The sequence below is a fragment of the Pelophylax lessonae genome, assembly GCF_965119305.1.
Source record: "Pelophylax lessonae genome assembly, chromosome: 2".
NCBI lineage: Eukaryota > Metazoa > Chordata > Amphibia > Anura > Ranidae > Pelophylax > Pelophylax lessonae.
Window position 1 is genome coordinate 126,566,209 of NC_138769.1, and position 20,468 is coordinate 126,586,676.

The 20,468-nt window shown below is 40.9% G+C and overlaps 1 protein-coding gene across 1 annotated transcript in view; it reads left to right on the forward strand.

Moving 5' to 3' along the window:
* Positions 1-20,468, forward strand: part of SEZ6 (seizure related 6 homolog) — a 930,588-nt gene that overhangs the window by 470,928 nt on the left and 439,192 nt on the right. The window contains exons 2-3 of the mRNA XM_082244641.1: positions 773-1,558; positions 5,385-5,518. Of these exons, the coding sequence (XP_082100767.1) occupies positions 773-1,558; positions 5,385-5,518 (920 nt within the window). The remainder of the gene's footprint in view (positions 1-772; positions 1,559-5,384; positions 5,519-20,468) is intronic.

Below are 20,468 nucleotides of genomic sequence, written 5' to 3' on the forward strand. Positions count from 1 at the left end.
TTTTACAGTAACAGTGCATATGTATAGCACTGATTACTGTAGTAATGTCACTGGTAACCCCAAAAGTGTCAAAAATGTCAGTTAATGTCCAATCTGTCCGCCGCAATGTCGCAGTCCCGCAAAAAAAATCGCAGATCGCCGCCATTACTCGTTAAAAAAAAAACAACAAAAATGCCAAAATTTTTCCCTTAGTGAGTAAACGCAATAACTTTTGCGCAAACAAATCAAAATACGCTTTTTGCGATATGTTTTACCAAACATATGTAGCATAAAACAAATTGGCCTAAAATGTTAAAAAATTTAGATTTTTACATTTTTTTGGGAATTTCATATAAAAAAAATGTGAAAAATATTGTTCATTTTGCAAAATTGACGCTCTTTTTTTGTTTATAGCGCATGATCATAAAATCGCACAGGTGATCAAATACCACCAAAAGAAAGCTCTGTTTGTGGAAAAAAAAGGACGTCAAATTAGTTTAGGTACAGCGTCGCACGACCGCGCAATTGTCCGTTAAAGTCACGCAGTGCCGAATCGCAAAATAGGCACTGGTCAGGAAGGGGGTAAAATCTTCCGGGGCTTAAGTGGTTAAAGATAAAGTAGTTACAGTAGCAATAAGTGTAGTGAATGCAGATGCTTTATACCTCTCTACATACTTTGAGAGTTGAAGGTGAAAAATTTTCATTTTGTTCCAAATGTTAGTTGTATACCTGTAGGAAAGTTGTTTTTTTCCAACAAAATATAATTAACTTGGTGCTTTTGTCTTTTGCTTAGGCTTGATTACCGCAGTAATAAATGGAATTAACAACAAGGTCACTGGAAGCTGGAATACAAAACAAGACCCAACTTCAACTACAGTTGTTGGAGATCTAGAAGGAGAGGTACCTTTTATCACAACAGCAGCTACCATGACATTGCTGAACCACCACCCTCTACTGGAAGGAATTCTTCATGAAAGTATTATGAAAAAGGACTTCAGGCACCTACCACCCTACTTTACTAGGACCAAACAATCACAGGACAATAGTGGGTTAAGCGATAAATTATCAGAACGCAAAACAAGCGTTAACCTGGCTCATCCGGACAATGCTCCGACATTCCATGAGGAATTTTCTACACCCACAATGCCCCTTACACCATCCACAATGATAATGGACACTACATCTGTTGTTACTGAAAATAAAAAAGACTTTGGTGTTGCATTGGAAACTGTGTCATTGGTACCAGTAGTAGATTCTTTACCAACCTCTGATGCTCATTTTATATTTCAGACTGATAAGAGTAAGGTTGATTATGGTCCCCAGCAAGACATAAGCCATATAGAGCCGTCATCTGTCACTCACACTAGTTCCTCATTTGCTGTTAAGGACAGTGATTCATATGCTACTTCTGGAATAAGTAAAGGCACTTACAGAACTCCAAAACATGCAAGCATTCCAGATAGGAAGAGGATTTCTTCCAACATATCACCATCTCCAGTCACGGCATTTGAAGAGGAAGAGGAAACCACTACAAGTACCATAATTACTACAACTGTGACCACAACTGTGCCAGTACCAGGTGACTGTAATATTGTGGATACTAGCTACATGAAATAAAAAAGAAACTTGTTTAACCACTTTACCACCGGAGGATTTTGCTGTCTTACGTCTGGGCCACTTTTTGCAATTTGGCACTGTGCAACTTTAACTGCCAATTGCGCAGTCATGCAATGCCATACCCAAACGAAATGTACATCCTTTTTTTTCCCACAAATAGAGCTTTCTTTTGGTGGTATTTGATCACCTGTGCTATTTTTACTTTTTGCGCTATAAACAAAAAACGCGACTATTTGGAAAAAATAACAATATTTTTCACATTTTTTTATATGAAATTCCCCCCCAAAAAAGTGTAAAAATCAGAATTTTTTATCATTTTAGGCCAATTCGTTTTCTGCTACATATTTTTGGTAAAAAAAAAATCGCAATAAGTGTTTTTTGATTGGTTTGCGCAAAAGTTATTGCGTTTACTAACTAAGGGAAAGATTTCTGTCATTTTTGGTGGGTTTTTTTTTTTAACGAGTAATGGCGGCGATCTGCGATTTTTTTTGCCGGACTGCGACATTGCGGTGGACAGATCGGACCCTTGACTGACATTTTTGACACTTTTGGGGGTACCAGTGACATTACTACAGTAATCAGTGCTATAAATATGCACTGTTACTGTAAAAATGACACTGGTAGGGAAGGGGTTAATTTTATTGGAGAGGGAGGGGTTAATGTATGCCTGGTGCTTACTGACATGTGTGGAGGGAGGTGACTGAGTGAAACAGGGACAGATCGCTGGTTCAGCTATGCTGAATCCTGCAATCTGACCCTGTCTGTCACTTAGGAGATCCGCCCACTTTGTTTACACAAGCGGGCGGATCTCCAGACTCGATTCCCCGACGATCGGGGAAGAGCAGCGGCGATCACCGCTGCTCCTCCCCTGGCCCGACTCTCGCTGTGACTGAATACAGTGGGAGCGAGCCTCCGGAGGCGCGCGCGCGCCGCCGAGTTCGGGGGAGGTTCTGCCGACGTAGGTCTACGTCGTCAGACCTACAAGAGCCACTTTGCCGCAGTAGAGCTCTAGTGAGCAGCGGCAAAGTGGTTAATGAATGTATAGTGAGTGTATGTATAGCCAAAACTATTTTTTAAATCTTGGACAGAGAAGGAGGAGTTAAAGGTGTATTTTTTGCTGTCTGTGTCTTGCTGGGGAGATTTCCTTGACACTCTGATCCAGAGAACAGCGGGAAGTGGTAGGAAATCTCAACAAAGAAATGGACTTCCCCTCTTAGGTAGTTGTGACAGCCATTGGAAGATTTACCCTCAGCTCTTGTTTTAGTCATAATTCTAAAATTTTGGGTTTCTCCAATAACTTTCAAATGGAGAGAATGAACCTACCTAGCAGGAGCACAGACAACCCTAAAATAGTGACGGGGATCTACTCCTTCTCTGCTCTAAACTGAAAAAAAGTTTTGCCATACATACAGTTATAAGGGATATATGCTAGGTATTAGATTATGTGCAATACAAAAAGTATGGCTGTCCAACTCCGGGAGGAAGCGTAATTTGGGAACACTTATACTGCATAGTTAGAAGCTGCCATAAATGATAAGTGCAGGGATCATGGTGCTCACTGCTTGTAGACATGTTTAAATCCAGAGGAATGACATACAGTATGCAGCTTGCACAGCGTGATTCAATCTCAATATTGTGAGTGCAAACAGCAAGGTTTTTAAAAGCATCCGGTGGCATCTGGAATGCACTTGCAACTTGCTTCTGCCACCTTATTGTTACTACAAACAGCAAGGCTTTTAAAAGAATCCAAGTTGCAACCTATGCAGCCCACTCATTCTCATGACACCTGGTTATGGTGCTTAGATGGACAATTTACAACCCTTGCTATGTTTATGCTCGTAGGGGTTGAAGCAGACAGTGAATGTCCTGTGTTTCTTTTCTTTGTTTTTTTAAAAGGAATTTCTGTGCCTTGAGCAGAGCTTTACTGGTATACCTCCCTTATGAGATATTAAATGGCTTCTTCAGCATTAAACAAAGAAAGCCCAATTCTTTAAAATAAAAAAAAATGACTTCCAAGCACCATGTAGCATTAAAGCTGCACTAAACTGACACTTACTATTGCCTCCTAGGCTGCAGGTTTTTATTTTCTGTGTTGCCATCCTGGTATGCTGTGTCAGCCCAAAAGGAGCTTGCTCCAGTACTTTGCACCTCTTTAGCTCCATCAAGTAATTTTTTTCATGCATATTCATATTTATTTTTCTGCCTCTTAGATGGTCTAGCCTCCTGATATAGTATCTTGTTCTCTCCAACCTACGCTGCCTGTACCTATCATATCTGTCCTTACTGCATGCCATTGGGTACATGTCTTCATCACCTGGTAGTCTGAGGATGAGATAGATCCATTTTTTTGTTAGGCCCTGACTGTTGGGCCTACAGCCAAGTGGAGCTCAGGCCTGAATTTACTCTTGCCTAAAAAAAATCATAGTGCAAGCTACTTATGCCCAGTGTTGCCAACCATCATTATTTTTACTGGTAGCCAGTAAAAACCAGGCACTTTTCTCCTGCTAGTACATGCCAATGACATGAAAAGTAAAACATATGGGTGTGATGCTCAGCTCGGACTGCGCATGAGCATGTGACACACTGTGAGAGTCAGTTTCATGTGTGTGTGCCTGTCCATTCTAATTTCTTTCCCCCCTGTCCCTGAGCTACTTACTTACTGTAGCAAAGATAAAACAAAAAATATGTTTTTAATCACATTGCTAATTGCTTATTGTACTTTTTTTGTAGTCTAAATACTGCAATTTACACTTAAAGAGGTTGTAAACCCATTAAATTTTTTTTTTTTTCAACCTGAAAGAGAAACACATAATGAGCTAGTATGCATCGCATACTAGCTCATTATGAAATACTTACCTTAGAACGAGCCCCCACCGTGCCGCCCGCTTACCTGTATGACGGGCGGCATGTTCAGTCGCCTGTCTTCCGGGATCGCGGCATCCGGCCATCTGATTGGCTGGAGCTGCAGTGACGTCACTCCCGCGCACGCACGCGGGAGCCGACGGTCACGGCACGGGGCTCTGAAGGAACGGCACCAGCGGCCGTTCCTTCAGAGCGCATGCGCCAGTGATGTCACTGGCGGCATGTAAGGTAAATATCTGCTAAACGGTACATGTTTAGGAGATATTTACAGTACCTATAGGTAAGCCTTATCATAGGCTTACCTATAGGTAAAAGTTGAAGAGGAGGGTTTACTTCCTCTTTAAAACTAATTTTGTAACTTTTACAAACGCCAGTAAAAACTTGGCTGTGCCAGTAAATTTTGGCTGTCATGTCAGTAAATTTCAATCTGGTAGGTTGGCAACGCTGCTTATGCCTATGAAGTCATAGCTTCAAAGCCAAACACTGTAATTTAATCTAACAGATATACAGACGTCCTTGTGTGCTATTCAGCCTTTAGCATTACAAAAAAAGTGTATTAGAAGATTCCTGTCTGGTACAACAGGTCAACCAAGAAGTGGATAGCCTAGAGGTGAGCATTACTCATACCAGGCACTAGAGAAGGGAAAGGGGCACTAATAGAAATAAAATGGAAAGAAAACAAAATGAGGAAAAAGAGACAACATAGGAAAAACAGAAAAGTATATACTGTAAGTTTGTTAACTGTGATTCTTCATAACCCAAAGGTGCCCTGGTTTCTTTTACAGTCTTTAACAGTCCTAGCATTGGCCTTATATGATCACCTTTGTTTGTATATTGTCTGCTTGGTAGAGGCTCAGAGCTTCTCTATTTAGCATGTACATGAGCACTATGTCATGTAACTCAGTGTCTGTTTTTCTCTTTTACAGAGCCCTGTAGTAAAAATTTTACTGCTACGGAGGGTGTTCTTCTGTCCCCTGTGCACAGAAATTATCAGTATAACACTGGGTTGGACTGCAGCTACACAATCTATGTATATTCTGGATATGGAGTTGAAATTAAAGTAAGTTTGATTGATACAAGAGTCAAAGAGTAAAATAAACATAACCTAACAAGTTAACATATTAATACTGTCAACAGCAAATATGTTTTAAATCTGTTTTATATATTTTTTTTTACACTTCCACATTATGTAATGTTACCTACATGGTGTATATAGGCATGGGCTTGTGTTGCTTGAAGACCTAATTTCAGTTTGTCCTTTGGAAGCACATACAGTTGGATACATAGAAATAGTAAGATAATGAATGATATTGCCTGGAAGAGCAGAGCTGCACTGACACACGGAGCCACCAACCAGCATTCTATATAAGCTCAAGGCTTGCTAAGCTTTAGTACATATTGGAAGAATAAATAATGGCTTAAAGTGTGGAGAATCTCTCATTGTGTCATAGTTGTACAATGTAGAACCAATTTATATTTGTAAAACTGTTGCATAACCTTTGGAGAAATATTAGCATTTGTAGCTCACTGCCTGGACTCTGTAGGTAATGGTTCAAAAAGGATTTTAAAGCCAATCTCTGGGGGGGCAAAAAATTACCTTTTTTTTTCATAATTTTGGTTTTCCACATTATGATGGTGTGGGGAGAAGGGGGAGCACAGAGATCAGTATTCAATTGATTTTCAAACTTATTTCTACATGATTGCTAGGAAGTTGAATCATCTGTTGCTTCTAATATCCCTTACGGTTCAATTTTTGAGATATATTCACAACAATTTCATAGTTTTGTCCAATTTCCGTAGCTCCCAGAAAAATAGAAATTGTATCCTGCCTCACTGATGGGTTCTTAATGATGTAGAATAACACCTGCCCAATACAGGGGATGGGCAAACACACACATTTGTGAGTAAATCCCCTTAATATAGCCATTAAAAGATATAGCCCACAACTGCCCATGATAGATAGATAGATAGATAGACAGATAGATAGATAGATAGATAGATAGATAGATAGATAGATAGATAGATAGATAGATAGATAGATAGATAGATAGATAGATAGATAGATAGATAGATAGATAGATAGATAGATAGATAGATAGATAGATAGATAGATAGATAGATAGATAGATAGATAGATAGATAGATAGATAGATAGATAGATAGATAGACAGACAGACAGACAGACAGACAGACAGACAGACAGACAGACAGACAGACAGACAGACAGACAGACAGACAGACAGACAGACAGACAGACAGACAGACAGACAGACAGACAGACAGACAGACAGACAGACAGACAGACAGACAGACAGACAGACAGACAGACAGACAGACAGACAGACAGATAGACAGATAGACAGATAGACAGATAGACAGATAGATAGATAGATAGATAGATAGATAGATAGATAGATAGATAGATAGAATTATACAAACAGGGCTAATATGTGCCAGGAAGGTTAAAATAAAGTTTTTCAGTGGAACTGAACATTAAGCATTAAAATGGACTTTTTGTGAATAACGGAAGTCTGTAATTAAAGTCTTATGTTGGCACCGCTGACATTCTGTCACTTCAATAATACAGTAGTGGGCTGTATCACCATGTGACAGGATTTGGTAGTCACTCTAACAATCCATCCCACCTTCTTCCAGCTGGTGTTCATAGCCCGCTGATTAATTGGAGCTTGGCAAGTGCAAAACAACAAAGCAAGCAGGTCACACACAGACATGCACAGGCTTTATAACATGCAATTAGAGGAAGTTACCTGAAGTTCTAAATTACTGTGCCTACTAGAGCAGAAACTAAAATCTATTTTAAAAATGTATAGTATTAACATTATGAATGTTTATGAATAGCGGTTTTCGCTTTCATGAAGGCATTTCCAATATGTGAAATAACAATTTGGATATTGCTACATAATAGGGGAGATTTACTAAAACTGGTGCACACAGAATCAACTTCTAGGTTTTGTTGTTAAAGCTTAAAGTGTCACTAAACCCACATCATAAAAACTATCAATAAATGCTGTATTACATGCTGTTCATAGTCATTCAGTCTTTTGGAGATGCTTTTTATGTATTCTGAAAATAAAACCTGGTTGATCATGCTGCTCTCTATCGCCACCTTCTGTTCATGTCCCCCAATTCAGCTAGGGATTTTGCTGCTGTGGTGGCAACTCTGCACATGCTCATATTTTAGTGAGCCTCTTTGCTCTCTCCTCCCTCCCCCATGCCCACTAACCAGCAAAACACAATAGGGGCAATATATTACATGACCCTTGATAAAGTCACATGTGTTTGTGACGCAACGCGTCGGGACGCCGTGGTGACGTCACTTCCTGGTCGACGGCCGTGACCGGAATTGGGAAGCAATTCGTGAGAATGAGTGCTGTGACCGCATCGGCGGTTCTACATATTACATAGAAGGCGCTGTTTGTTCTTATTTGATGTAAGTGCAATTTTTATCTACCTTATTAAACTGTGTGAAATACTACACCATGAGTTCCTCTCCCTGATTGTTTTGGCATATGAGTATCATTACCCGGGTAGCAAGTATCCCCTATCTGATGTCCGTGGGGTGATTGGGACTTCGAGACCCCCAGGATCTGGAGGAGATACCCTTAAAAGTCTGCAGGTTGACAAGCAATACCTGAAACACTCTAAAGAGTGTTAGTGGAGGTGAGCGGCCATTGCACTCATTCCTTTTGATATCTCAGCTCACCAATAGAATCGCACTGGGAATCACCGGAATTATTTGTTCTTACACCGATTATTATTTTGTTTGAGAATTTTTGGACTTTTTATTGATTTTTCATTGCATGGTTCACTTTGAATATTTTCACTTCTGGAATTTTATTGAAGAGCTGACAGTGGTTCACTCTTCAGAGGACATTTTTCTGTTCCATTGTATTTTTTTGATTTTGGTATACCACCATTTGATACCTTTCACTTTTATCATTGTGTCACTTTATTTCTGTTTCACATAAGGAAGTATATTGGTTCACTCTACATAGGGCACATTCACTTGTTGAAATATTTTTTTTCACTATTTTTAGACACTAGCCTTAGTGTCTTTTTCAGTGTATATTGTACACTTTATATTTTATTATTCACCACTGTCTGCACTTTTTATCCCCAATTTGCTATTGGGTTCACTTCTACTATCACCTTCAATTAATCATTCACACCAAGTATGTTTTATTGATTGATTTTCCTACTATTTTATTGTCTAAGTGAGCTACTTAGAGTGATGGTTCACCTGTTATAGAGCACCTGCGCTGATATTTTATGCCTAATATTACATGTAGATTAGCCACTTCTATACTGGGCACTTTCGCCCCCTTCCTGCCCAGGCCAATGTTCAGCTTTCAGTGCTATTGCACTTTGAATGACAGTTGCACGGTCATGCAACACTGTACTCAAATAAATCTTTTATCATTTTCTTCACCCAAATAGAGCTTTTTTGGTGGTATTTTATCACAGCTGGGTTTTCAAAAAATGAAAAAAGACCAAAAATTTTGAAAAAAAAAAAAGTTTTTCTTAGTTTCTGTCAGAAAATTTTGTAAAAGAGTAATTTTTCTCCTTCAATGATGTGTACTGATGACTCCAACCGAACAATTCAGCCAAGCGCTCACTCCGAAGGGAAAGACTGGTGTGCTGCTCTCCTCAGGCAGGGAACTCCAACATATGTGCATGAAAGAAAAGAAAAAGGAGGCACAAACACCTAGTGCATTACCCGTGGTCACCGTTTATAAAATTTTAATAAAATACCAAATTCAAAGGAGGAAGGGAGCTTGACTCCCGAAACGCGTCAGCTGTCCTATCTACAAGGACATGTTCCAGTTCATTTGTGGTGGATTCTTGTAACACGATTTTAACAATCTTCATGTTTGTGAGTATGCAATTGGCATTTTATTAAAATTTTATAAACGGTGACCACGGGTAATGCACTAGGTGTTTGCGCCTCCTTTTTCTTTTCTTTCATACACATGTGTGCTGATGAGGCTGCACTGATAGGCTGCATTGATGGGCACTGATGAGGGGGCACTGATGAGGGGGCACTGATGGGGTGGCACTGATGAGGAGGCACTAATATGCAGCACTGATGGGCATTGATAGGTAGCACTGATAGGCAGAACTTATGGGTTTCACCTCCCTTTTATTCTAAGACAAAGACTGGAGGGGCATGCCACAGTCTGTGACTGGCTGAAATCCACCCACACCGTGTTATTTCCACAAAATGATAAAACATTTACTTTCAAATGTATATTTGCAGGCCAATGTAAAACAGTTTATTTATATATATACATATATACAAATAGAGCTTTCTTTTGGTGGTATTTAATCACAGCTGGGTTTTCAACATTTTTTGTTAAAAAAATAAAAAAAGACAAAGACTGGAGGGGTATGCCACAGTCTGTGACTGGCTGAAATCCACCCACACCATGTTATTTCCACAAAATAATAAAATATTTCATTTCAAATCTATATTTGCATGCCAATGTAAAACAGTTTATTGATATTATTTATTTTTACTCTGTATTCCAAAGGCTGTTTTATTTTTTATTTTTTTTTTAATATGACCAGCAGCATAGGACTAAAGGCTCCTACTGCTAATGTTTTCCTGCAGACAGGCTGGGAAAGAGCTGGGTCATGTGACAGTTGTATATTAATTAGGAAAAAGCTATTTAAACTTTTTTTTTTTTATTAAAATAATTACAGTGCCCTCATCCGCATACAGAAATAAAAGGGACAATGTAAATTAAACAATGTGTGTTTAGTATCACTTTCATTGAACAAACGTAAGTTAGCTAATTTGTTACTATGCACAGCTGCACCAGATTTTGTGTGCACCAGTTTTAGTAAATCTCTTCCAATGTGCCATGCGTAATATTTTAAAACATTCTCAAAGTTTTGTTAGAAATCGTGCTGATTAAAAACATAAACACAGAGTACAAGGCAGCATCAAGACTCAACATTTAAAAATTTGTAGAACTATCTTTTTCTATTTTCACCCCTTCTTGTGTTGCAACATCTTTGGAAATTTGTGGCTAAATTCAGCAAGGAAACTGTAAGTTGCAGGAAATAATAGGAGAAAATAGAAGGCTCTTTATAGTCAGTAGGGTTCAGCTCAGGCATACCTCCCAACCTTTTGAGATGGGAACAAGGGACACCTATTAGCAAAAGTATGTAGTTATAGGACAAACCCCTTGCACACCCCCCGGGAATTATACAAAAAAATGAATAGTTCTTTTTTTTTTTTTTACCATTAGTATTCCTTTATATTGGCTTTTGAAATTCACACATGCAGAAATGTTGAAATTGGATGAAAGATTTAGCACTGGGAAACACATTTTGAAAGATAAAAAGTGCATTTTACATTCAGCCATATAGATCCTACCAAAATGAGGGACAAAATCAGGGACAGTCCCTCGAAATCAGGGACTTTTGAGAGTTATGGTTCAGTTGTGTTTGGATCCAAGTCTGAATCCACCTCAGCAATTCTGCCAGAAAGCTGTCACTGTCCTTGGTCAATCATAAAGCATTCCCTGCCCTGCAGCCATACATATACAAGTAAGGGATCACAGAAGAAGGACAGATTAAGAAAATGCTTTCTCCTGCCTGCAGTAGCCTGAGATGACATAATAATATCATTTTTTTCAGGGAGTTTCTCTCAGGAAGAGTTTGTATTGTATATTTTCAATGGCTAAATACAATCAATGGAAATTTACTTTATCAGTGTCAAGGTCTTACCTTTCCCTCCTGTTGGCAGGCATCTTGGACATGTGCAGACTTCTGCCTCTTATAAACTTTGATTGCATCATCACTTGCCTGCTGTTTGGGTGTTGCACATTGATGATGCTGCACACCTGTCAATATCAATCACCCAATGGGTTGCAGTCCTTGCCCTTGCGTTTGTGCTCCAAGGTGCATCACAGCTAGCAGTCTTCTGTTCCTTTGTTTCTGACCAGTCTTGACTGATGACTCTCATGGCTCTCGACCCCGCATAGGCAGACAACCCAGCATCGACAGACTACCCGCTTCTGGACTTGACCACAGCTGGTTTCTAATCTCGCTCCTCACTCTTGCTGTGCGTTTAATGCTGTTTGCTCCAATAAACTGCTTTATTTTACCTGCATCTCGGTGTGGTCTGGTTTCCTAGCTCCCTGACAGTACGCAAGGGCCATGAATCCTTACGATGCAGGTAATCCCATGCTCCCCATGCTGGTTGCCAGGCTCAATCAACAAGATCACCTTTTGGGTCAGTTCGCTCAGGCGTTTCAGACGTTGCATGCACGCATAGCAGACCTTGCTCCTGGTGCTGCTAGGCCGCTGGTTCCTCCTGCTGCTGCTCCTGTTGCCACTCCTGCTTCTGCAGTTGCAGCTAAAGTCACTGTTACCAGAGGGATGACTTGTTCAGCCTTCCTTCCGCAGCGCTATGGGGGTGAACCGAGTCAGTTTTGTGGCTTCCTAAACTAAGTGGGCATTTATTATGAGATGGTTCCTCAGGCTCTGCCTTTTGATAGGTCCAAGGTGGGCTTCCTAATCTCATTGTTCTCGGACAAGGCCTTGGCCCGGGCGAATCCCTTATGGGAGAATGATAATCCTGTGATACTCGATTACCTGCATTTTGTTGCCTCCTTTCGTAGGGTATTCGATGTGCCTGCTCGCTCTGCAAAGCTGCTCCTGTCCATTCAACAGGGTATATGAACCATTGCCAAGTATGCCACTAAATTTCGTACCCTGGCAGCTGAGGTGGGCTGGAATAATGGGGCTCTGGTGGCTGTCTTCTCTCATGGTCTCTCCGAGGCATTGAAGGACAAGATTGCGGCCAAGGAACTCCCTGAAGAACTTAAGGCTCTCATTTCATTCTTCATTTTGATCAATACCAGGCTCAGGGAGAGACCATCATTTAAGGAGCGCCTATGGATGCCTCCTACCAGATCGGCTCCTACGTTTTCTTTCCCACCCATTCCTCCCTCACCTCCCACACCTCCTGTGGCTGTGAACCCATGCATCTTGGGTTTACTCGCCTTTCTGAGGCTGAGCTGGCCCTTAGGAGGAGGGAGGGCCAGTGCCTCTATTGCGGTCCTGGTCGGCATTTCCTGAAATCTTGTCCGACCCATCTGGGAAACACTCGCACCTAAGATCCTATCGGGGGCAGATCTTAGGTGGAATTTTTCTCGTCCCCGGTTATCACAGGGGACGCTAATCACAGTTGTCCTCTCCTGGGCAGCAGGTTCGGTGGGTACTCAGGCATTGGTAGACTCTGGTGCTGGCGGTTATTTTATTGACAGTACGTTTGCTTCTGCGAATGCCATACCCTTGCAGCCTCATGTTTCTCCACTGGTTATCGAGGTGATTGATGGCAGACCCCTGCAACCGACACAGGTTACCCGTGAGACTTTTCCGGTTTATATGGCAATAGAGTCTGTTCATTGGGAGTCGACCTGTTTCCAGGTTATTTCATCCCCACACTACTCCATTGTTTTGGGGTACCCTTGGCTTCAGAAACACAATCCGACCTTCGATTTGCAGTCGGTCGAGATCCTCTCTTGATCTCCACAGTGTGTCACTGTTTGTATCCGTGTATCGTATACATTGTACCTCCTCAGATTTAGTGTTGCCTACTGAATACAGTGAGTATCAAGATGGAAAAAAAATCAGGTAGCGCAATAATGGTGGCACCTACCTGCCACAACTCAACCACACAGTGTTTATACCAATAAATATCAGCAATGCGAGAATAGGATCACAAGATAAATCCCTAGAAATCCTTAGTAAATTATAAACATATAACAAGAATACCATAAATATACTGTTAAAACATTAAAAATAAGGTCCATATGATAGGCACACAAACAATGGTCCAAGGAGAGCTCTTGATATAATGTGTATAGAAACTATGGGTCACCAATCTCCACCACCACCATGTCCAGGGACAGCTGAAAAACGCACTCACCAAATGCTGTGGCTTAATCACTCTCATAATTAAGCTGGAAATCAAGAGTCTCAGGATCACACTGGAAAACTCCCATACATCAGTAGCGGATCATATATTTCAAACATGTGGAGAAAAAGCACAACCCCACTAGTGCAACAAAGTTTTAAAATTGCATTTATTATTCAATCACTTTACATTGCACTCACTTGGTTCCAAATAAAAACGCATGTCATATCATAGAAATACAGGAGGTGGCATCCGTCCAAGAACTGTCTCCAGGCTCAACGCCGTGGAGGACCGAACTGCCGGATGTCAGAGCACTCTTCACTAAGCGACGTCTGGTCACGCCCGGCGCGTTTCGTCACTTTCGACTTTGTCACCGGGGGCGTGACCTAGACGGCACGACGCTCAAACATATGCACACCAGATCCGCCCTCTAGGCGGAGAGCTGGCTTGTAATTGGATGGACATGCAAGTGATCCCTCCTTGCTATTTCTCAGCACTATACGCCAAGAAGATAACCGTATGTACAGTTAACCCCTTGTTACCAATCATATTATACATATCAGCCCTATAGACCAATTACCCGAAGATGTAATTAATCCCTTATATAACTGGAATAGTAATCGAGGCCATATTCTCAATAGGGAAAATCCATTACCAACTCGGAGCAACTCTACTAACACGCCGTATATGCGCTTAACCCCTAAATGGCTCCCGGCTTATAAATAGGGAAGCATATTCCAAATGACTGGTATTGATCACTTAATACATCCCGGTCAGAGTCCTAAACATTACTGGATTAATGAAAAATCATCCTGATAACTAATAGCAAGGAAAGACCAAATGACATGTGAATCCCATAAGTAAACTAATACACAGATGACTATAATTAATGCAACAATGTGTATTAAAACCTATCTGTTGGTACAACCAGGAATATAATCTATATAAAAACCAACATATAATAATCATCATAAAATCCACAGTCTGTACATATGGACAAGCCCATAAAAATATAAATATATGATATACTATATATAATACAAAACAAAGGATATAAATCCATATCATAGAATAGAAGAAATAAAATCATTATTAAAAGAGATTAATCCTAAAAAAAGAGAGTGTCCTAATTAAGCATTGCTAATGAAACAGTTCAGGTCTAATTCATTATTTAAGCCAACCGGATCGAGAGACTGGGTCAAATATATCCATTTAGTTTCACACTTGGACAGTTCTCTCACCCAGTTGGCTCCTCTCCAAGCAGGAGAAACTCGCTCCACTCCCCAGAAATGTAAACCTCTGGGGTCACGCTGGTGGCATTGCCTAAAATGGGCAGACACACTGTGTTCACGTTTACCTTTAAGGATGTTACTTATGTGCTCTCCGACTCTTTGTCGCAAAGTGCGTTTAGTGCGTCCTATATATAATAGGTTGCAAGGGCACATTAATGCATAGACCACGTGTGAAGTGTCACACGTGATCCATTGTTAAATGGTGAACACCTTATTAATAGCAGGGACCCTGAATGTATCACGTTTTTTCATGTATCACGTTTTTTCACATTGGTTTTCATAAAAAAACAGGCCCTGCATTTTCCACACACGTGAAATCCACTCCTGCCTGGGAAAAAAGATGTTATGGGTGGGTCCAGGATCTTTTTAACGACCCTATCACAAAAATGTGGTGCTTTTCTATAGATGAACGACGGAACCCTTGGGAGAACTGGTCCCAGGGTCCTATCATACACAGAATTGGCCAGTTACATTTGAAGATAGCTTCCACCCTCTTATGGTCCTCTGAATAATCAGACAGAAAGCTCCACTCTTTGGTACTAATGGACTGTGGGTCAGTGGCCCTATTTGGATTTTCCAAAACCACAGACCTTGGAACATTCAAAATACTCTTGATTTCTTTGTCTAAATAAACTTCTTTATAGCCCTTATGGAGGAATTTATCCTTTAGTACTCCTGCCTGGACCTGAAAGTCACTATCAAAGGTACAATTCCGCCTCACCCTCATAAACTGGCCCCAAGGTGTGTTCGGGAGCCAGTTAGGGTGATGGCCAGCTTGGATGGCCAAGTAGCTGTTGCAGTCCGTCGGTTTGAAGTATACCCTTGTTGTAAGTTTATTATCTAATTTCCTAATGACTAAATCCAGAAAATGCACTTCATCTTGACTCCAATGAAAATCTAATTTAATATTATTCTTATTATCATTCAGATGACTCATGAAATCCCTCAACGAGGCCCTCCCAAATAAAAATGATGTCATCGATGAAGCGCCGGTATGACAACAACGCAGGTCTATCGACATTAAAAACAAACTTATCCTCCCACTCCGCCATAAAAATATTGGCGAGACAGGGAGCGAACTTGGCTCCCATAGCCACGCCTGTTTTTTGGCTATAAAAATTCTGCTGGTACCAAAAATAATTGTGACCTAAGCAGAAATCCAGCGCTCTCTATATGAACACCTTCTGTTTAAAAGGTAGTTCATCACGTTTACTGAGGGCCCAATTCAAAGATAATAAGGCATCATTGTGTTGGATGATGGTGTAAAGGGACGACATGTTCGCCGTCACTAGGAAGGCAGACGAGTCGTCCCTCAAAACCACATCTTCCAACGACATCAGTAAGTCCTTGGTGTCTTTCAAGAAGGCCTTAGTAGAACAGGCGCTAGGCTGGAGGAACTTATCCAGGTATTGGCCCAGTCTAGCACTTACTGAGCCAATGCCATTAACTATCGTTCGGGGTGGTGGGCAGACAGGGTCTTTATGCACTTTGGGTAGTGTATATATAATAGGTATGCGACAGGCACTGGGGACCAAATATTGTTTTTCTTTCTTGGTCAGGACATGTTCCTTATAGCCCTGATTGATCAGCACCTTCGGGTCTTTCTCAAACCCAGGTGTCAGATCATGGGGCAATAGAGTATAGGTTGCAGTGTCACTTAGCATTTCCTTAACTGTTTATGATACATATCCTTATCCATAATCACTACCCCCCCTCCCTTATCTGCAGGCCTGATTATGATTTCCTTCCGCTGTTCGAGGGATTCGAGGCCCTCTTGTATGTGTCTGTTTTTTCTTTTAATATCATGATTAGGGGGGAGCGAGTGCAAATCTTTTAAAACCAGATTCTTAAACACCTCTATGCAATGATTATTTCTAACTGGTGGGTTCCAGATGGACTTATTTTGTAGTCCACTATTGACCATTCCCCCTGCATTCATATTGCTGATCGCTCCCCCCTAATCGTAATATTAAAAGAAAAAACAGACACATACAAGAGGGCCTCGAATCATAATCAAGCCTGCAGATAAGGGAGGGGGGGTCGTGATTATAGATAAGGATATGTATAATTATGGGTTCTAACCCACTGTGTTGCCTAAGTCGTTCTCGCCAAAGGAAATCACGGCTGTGGAGGATCATTTTCGTGCCCCCTGTTCCTCTTGGGTGGAGATTCAAGAGTCTTCACAGATCTCTGCACAGTGTCAGAAGCTCCAGGCTGACTGGAGACATTTATCTGCTCCTTCGTACAAGAGTGTGGTTGTCGACCCGAAATCTCAACCTCAGGGTGCCCACTCCAAAACTGGCACCTGTTTTGTGGGGCCTTTTCCCATCCCTGGGGGCTTATGCTCTTGGTCTTCCCCCTGGCATGCATATCGCCAATGTCTTTCACGTGTCACTTTTGAAGCCACTGGTTTGCAATTGCTATACAACCTCACTTCCTCGCTCTCCTTCCGTTCCTGTGGGCAATCATGAGTAGTATGGGGTTAGCAGCATTTTGGATTCTCATCTGTTCCGAGGTCAGGTTCAATACCTTGTTCACTAGAAGGGTTATGGTCCTGAGGAGTGCTCCTAGGTTCCCTCCACTGATGTTCATGCTCCCGCCTTTCCCTGCGTTTTCCATTCTTGCTTTCCTCAGAAACAGTTTTTTTCTCCACGGAGGAGGGGCCATTAAGGGGAGGGTACTGTCAAGGTCTTACCTTGCCCTCCTGTTGGCATCCATCTTAGACATGTGCAGACTGCTGCCTCTTATAAACTCTGATTGCATCATCATTTGCCTGCTGCTTGGATGTCGCACAATGGTGATGCTGCAATCACCTAATGGGTTGCAGTCCTGACACTTAAAACTATCCCTTCTGTTCTTCGTGTTTCTCCATGTCTGATCAGGCTTGGCTGACGACTCTCCTGGCTCTCGACCCTGCATCTGCAGATGACCCGGAATCGTCAGACTACCCACTTCTGACTTGACCCTGGCTGGTTCTTGATCTCGCGCCTCACTCTTGCTTTGCAATTATTGCTGTTTTCTCCAATAAACTGCTTTATTTTACCTTTCTCTTTGTGGTCTGGTTTCCTGGCTCGCTGACAGTCAGCGTGAGATACCTTTGTTAAAAAAAAAAAAAAAAATGTATTATATTGAAACTTAACAATTATTAGATGTTGTAGCTGCGTCATTTTCTTTTTTAGGAATTTTTCTTTATTTTCAACTGGTGAAACGATCAGTAAGTAAGTTACTTATATTTAAGCTTCCTGTTCAGCAAAATTGGCAGTTAGAGGGTTGAGACAAATCATTTAACCTTGACAGGGGTGCTTACAATAGTCAGAAAATGGAAACAAATGTTGCTGCAACTGGAACTTAGCTTTAGTTTTTTAGTCAAGCCCATTGAAATTTGCTAGTGCATCTAATACTACTTCTCTACAGTTTGACAATGTTGCTGTCCAAAAATGTCTCTGTTGCTCCTCAATGCAGAGTGTAGACACCCAAATACAGGAAGTGTCTGATTGGCCAGATCATCAAATAAAAATAAGAAAAAAAAAGAAAACAAGTGCAGCCAACACATTTAAGGATTGGTAAGCTGCAGTATTACAAAATAAACGTTATGCCTGCAGAAGCCACTGCTGCCTGATGATGGCAACTGTAATTGAAAAATACTTGGAAGTGTCTACTGTAGATGCTGATCCATAATTCCTTATTATGCTCACACAATTCCATATCTTCTGATGGTCTAGTGAATTGGGATGATCGAACTTTTGAAAAGTTTGGTTCGACCAGAACACCCGAATTTCCCGAAAGTTCGGTTCGGATTCCCGAACCCCATTAAAATCAATGGGACCCGAACTTCGGGAATCAAAAAGCACCATTTTGAAGCCCTAAAACCTAATAAATTCCCCTAAAAAGTGCCTAGGGTTCTGGGTCATGCCCCAGGGACTATGAATCAGGCAAACCAAAGTTCTTAAAAATTGTCGTTTTTGATAGAGAGCCAATTATTGAAAAAAATTATTTTAAAAAAAATTTGATTTCTTTGTATTTAGTATCTGGGGTGTCTAAAATGTGTACCTGTGAAGTTTCAGCTCTGTAGCATGTCCAGAACCAGAATTATAGCATGCCAAACCTTCAAAAATGACTTTTTTGCTTAATCTTTCTTTTGCTCCTAATAAAGCAGATGTGTGTGACACCTTTTACAGTGGACTTAACGCTTACAACAAGAACTTGTCACTGAGGCTTTAAGTCCACTGCAAAAGGCTTTGCTACTCTGCGTCACACACATCTGCTTTATTTAGCGACAACTTTGGGTCGCATAGCAGTGTGCGTCTTGCAGGTGATTTTCACATCGCGCAGTTGATAAAGCCTCAGTGACAACTATACATAAATTAAAATTCATCACAAAAAAAAATGATTATTTTTCTTAGAATTTCAGTAGCTCATAAAGTGCAAATAAATAAAGTGCATAAATTGCAAAAATAATCTAAAACATCCAACTAAGCAAAAACAGAGTCCTTCAAAAGTCTTTGTTTATGTAGTGCCAGAGCTGGTGGTGGTGACATTGTGGTTCCTTTAACTGACACCAATGACCCTGCATTAAAGGCACTATGTATTGCTCTGGCACTACATAAACAAAGACTTTTGAAGGACTCTGTTCTTGCTTAGTTGGATGTTTTGGATTATTTATGCAAATTATGCACTTTATTTATTTGCACTTTATGAAAGGAGGGTAACACCATCCCTGCGCTAATGAAATTCTAAGAAAAATAATCATTTTTTTTTTGAGGAATTTTAATTTATGTATAGTTGTCACTGAGGCTTTGGCAACTCTGCACGGTGAAATTCACCTGCAAAACGCACACTGCTATACGACCCAAAGTTGTCGCTAAATACAGCAGATGTGTGTATCGCTGAAATGTATTTTGCACAATAGCTGACTAGCAAGTACATATACCTGTTGTAGATATATCAGCAGTGCAACGTGCTCACCAGACGGAACCCTGACACTTAAAACTATCCCTACAAAAACTAGATTATTGAATCTAACTATAGTGGTATATAGTACCCTAACTACACTGCATATCCCTTTCCTCACACTAAAAGAACAGCTCCATACAGCAGAAGATAATTTCTAACTGACACTGTCCCTTTAAAAAATTTTTTTTCTAACTCAAACAGCACAATCGCTGTATTTCTAACTACACTGACAATCTTTCTGTAAGCTGACTGCTCTTCTGCTGATCTGGAGCTTTACAAGCAATCAGCTATGCAGCAACGTTGTTTAACACAGCAGGAGAAACACAAATGCTTCCACTCTCTTCCAAAGCCTCTGTATTACAGTGCTAGAGGTTAGGCGGGGCTATGTTATATACTGGGGGGCGTATTCACTCCTGATTGGCCTCTGGTCCCCGTAGTCACTCCAATCACGTTCCTAGCAGACTCCTGCCCCCTCATTGGCTTTTACTGATGTTTCTGGGCCAATCACGGGCTTTTAAAGCCCACTTCCTATCCCATTGCATTTTGGGCGGTTCTGGTGACCGAATTCCGAACTTTAACCGCAAAGAGTTCGGATTTCGGCCGAATTTCGAACACCCAATGTTCGGGTCAAACCGATGGTGGACCCGAACCGTTTGATCATCCCTACTGGGGAAGGGAGAAGAGAGTGTAAATGGACGGTGTCATGAAAGTTTTTCTGTTTGTTACCTTTTTTTGGTAATAATGAGGTAAGGTATACATACTCATTTCTCATACTATTGAGAGCCCATGATTGATGTGATCTCGGTGTGGTG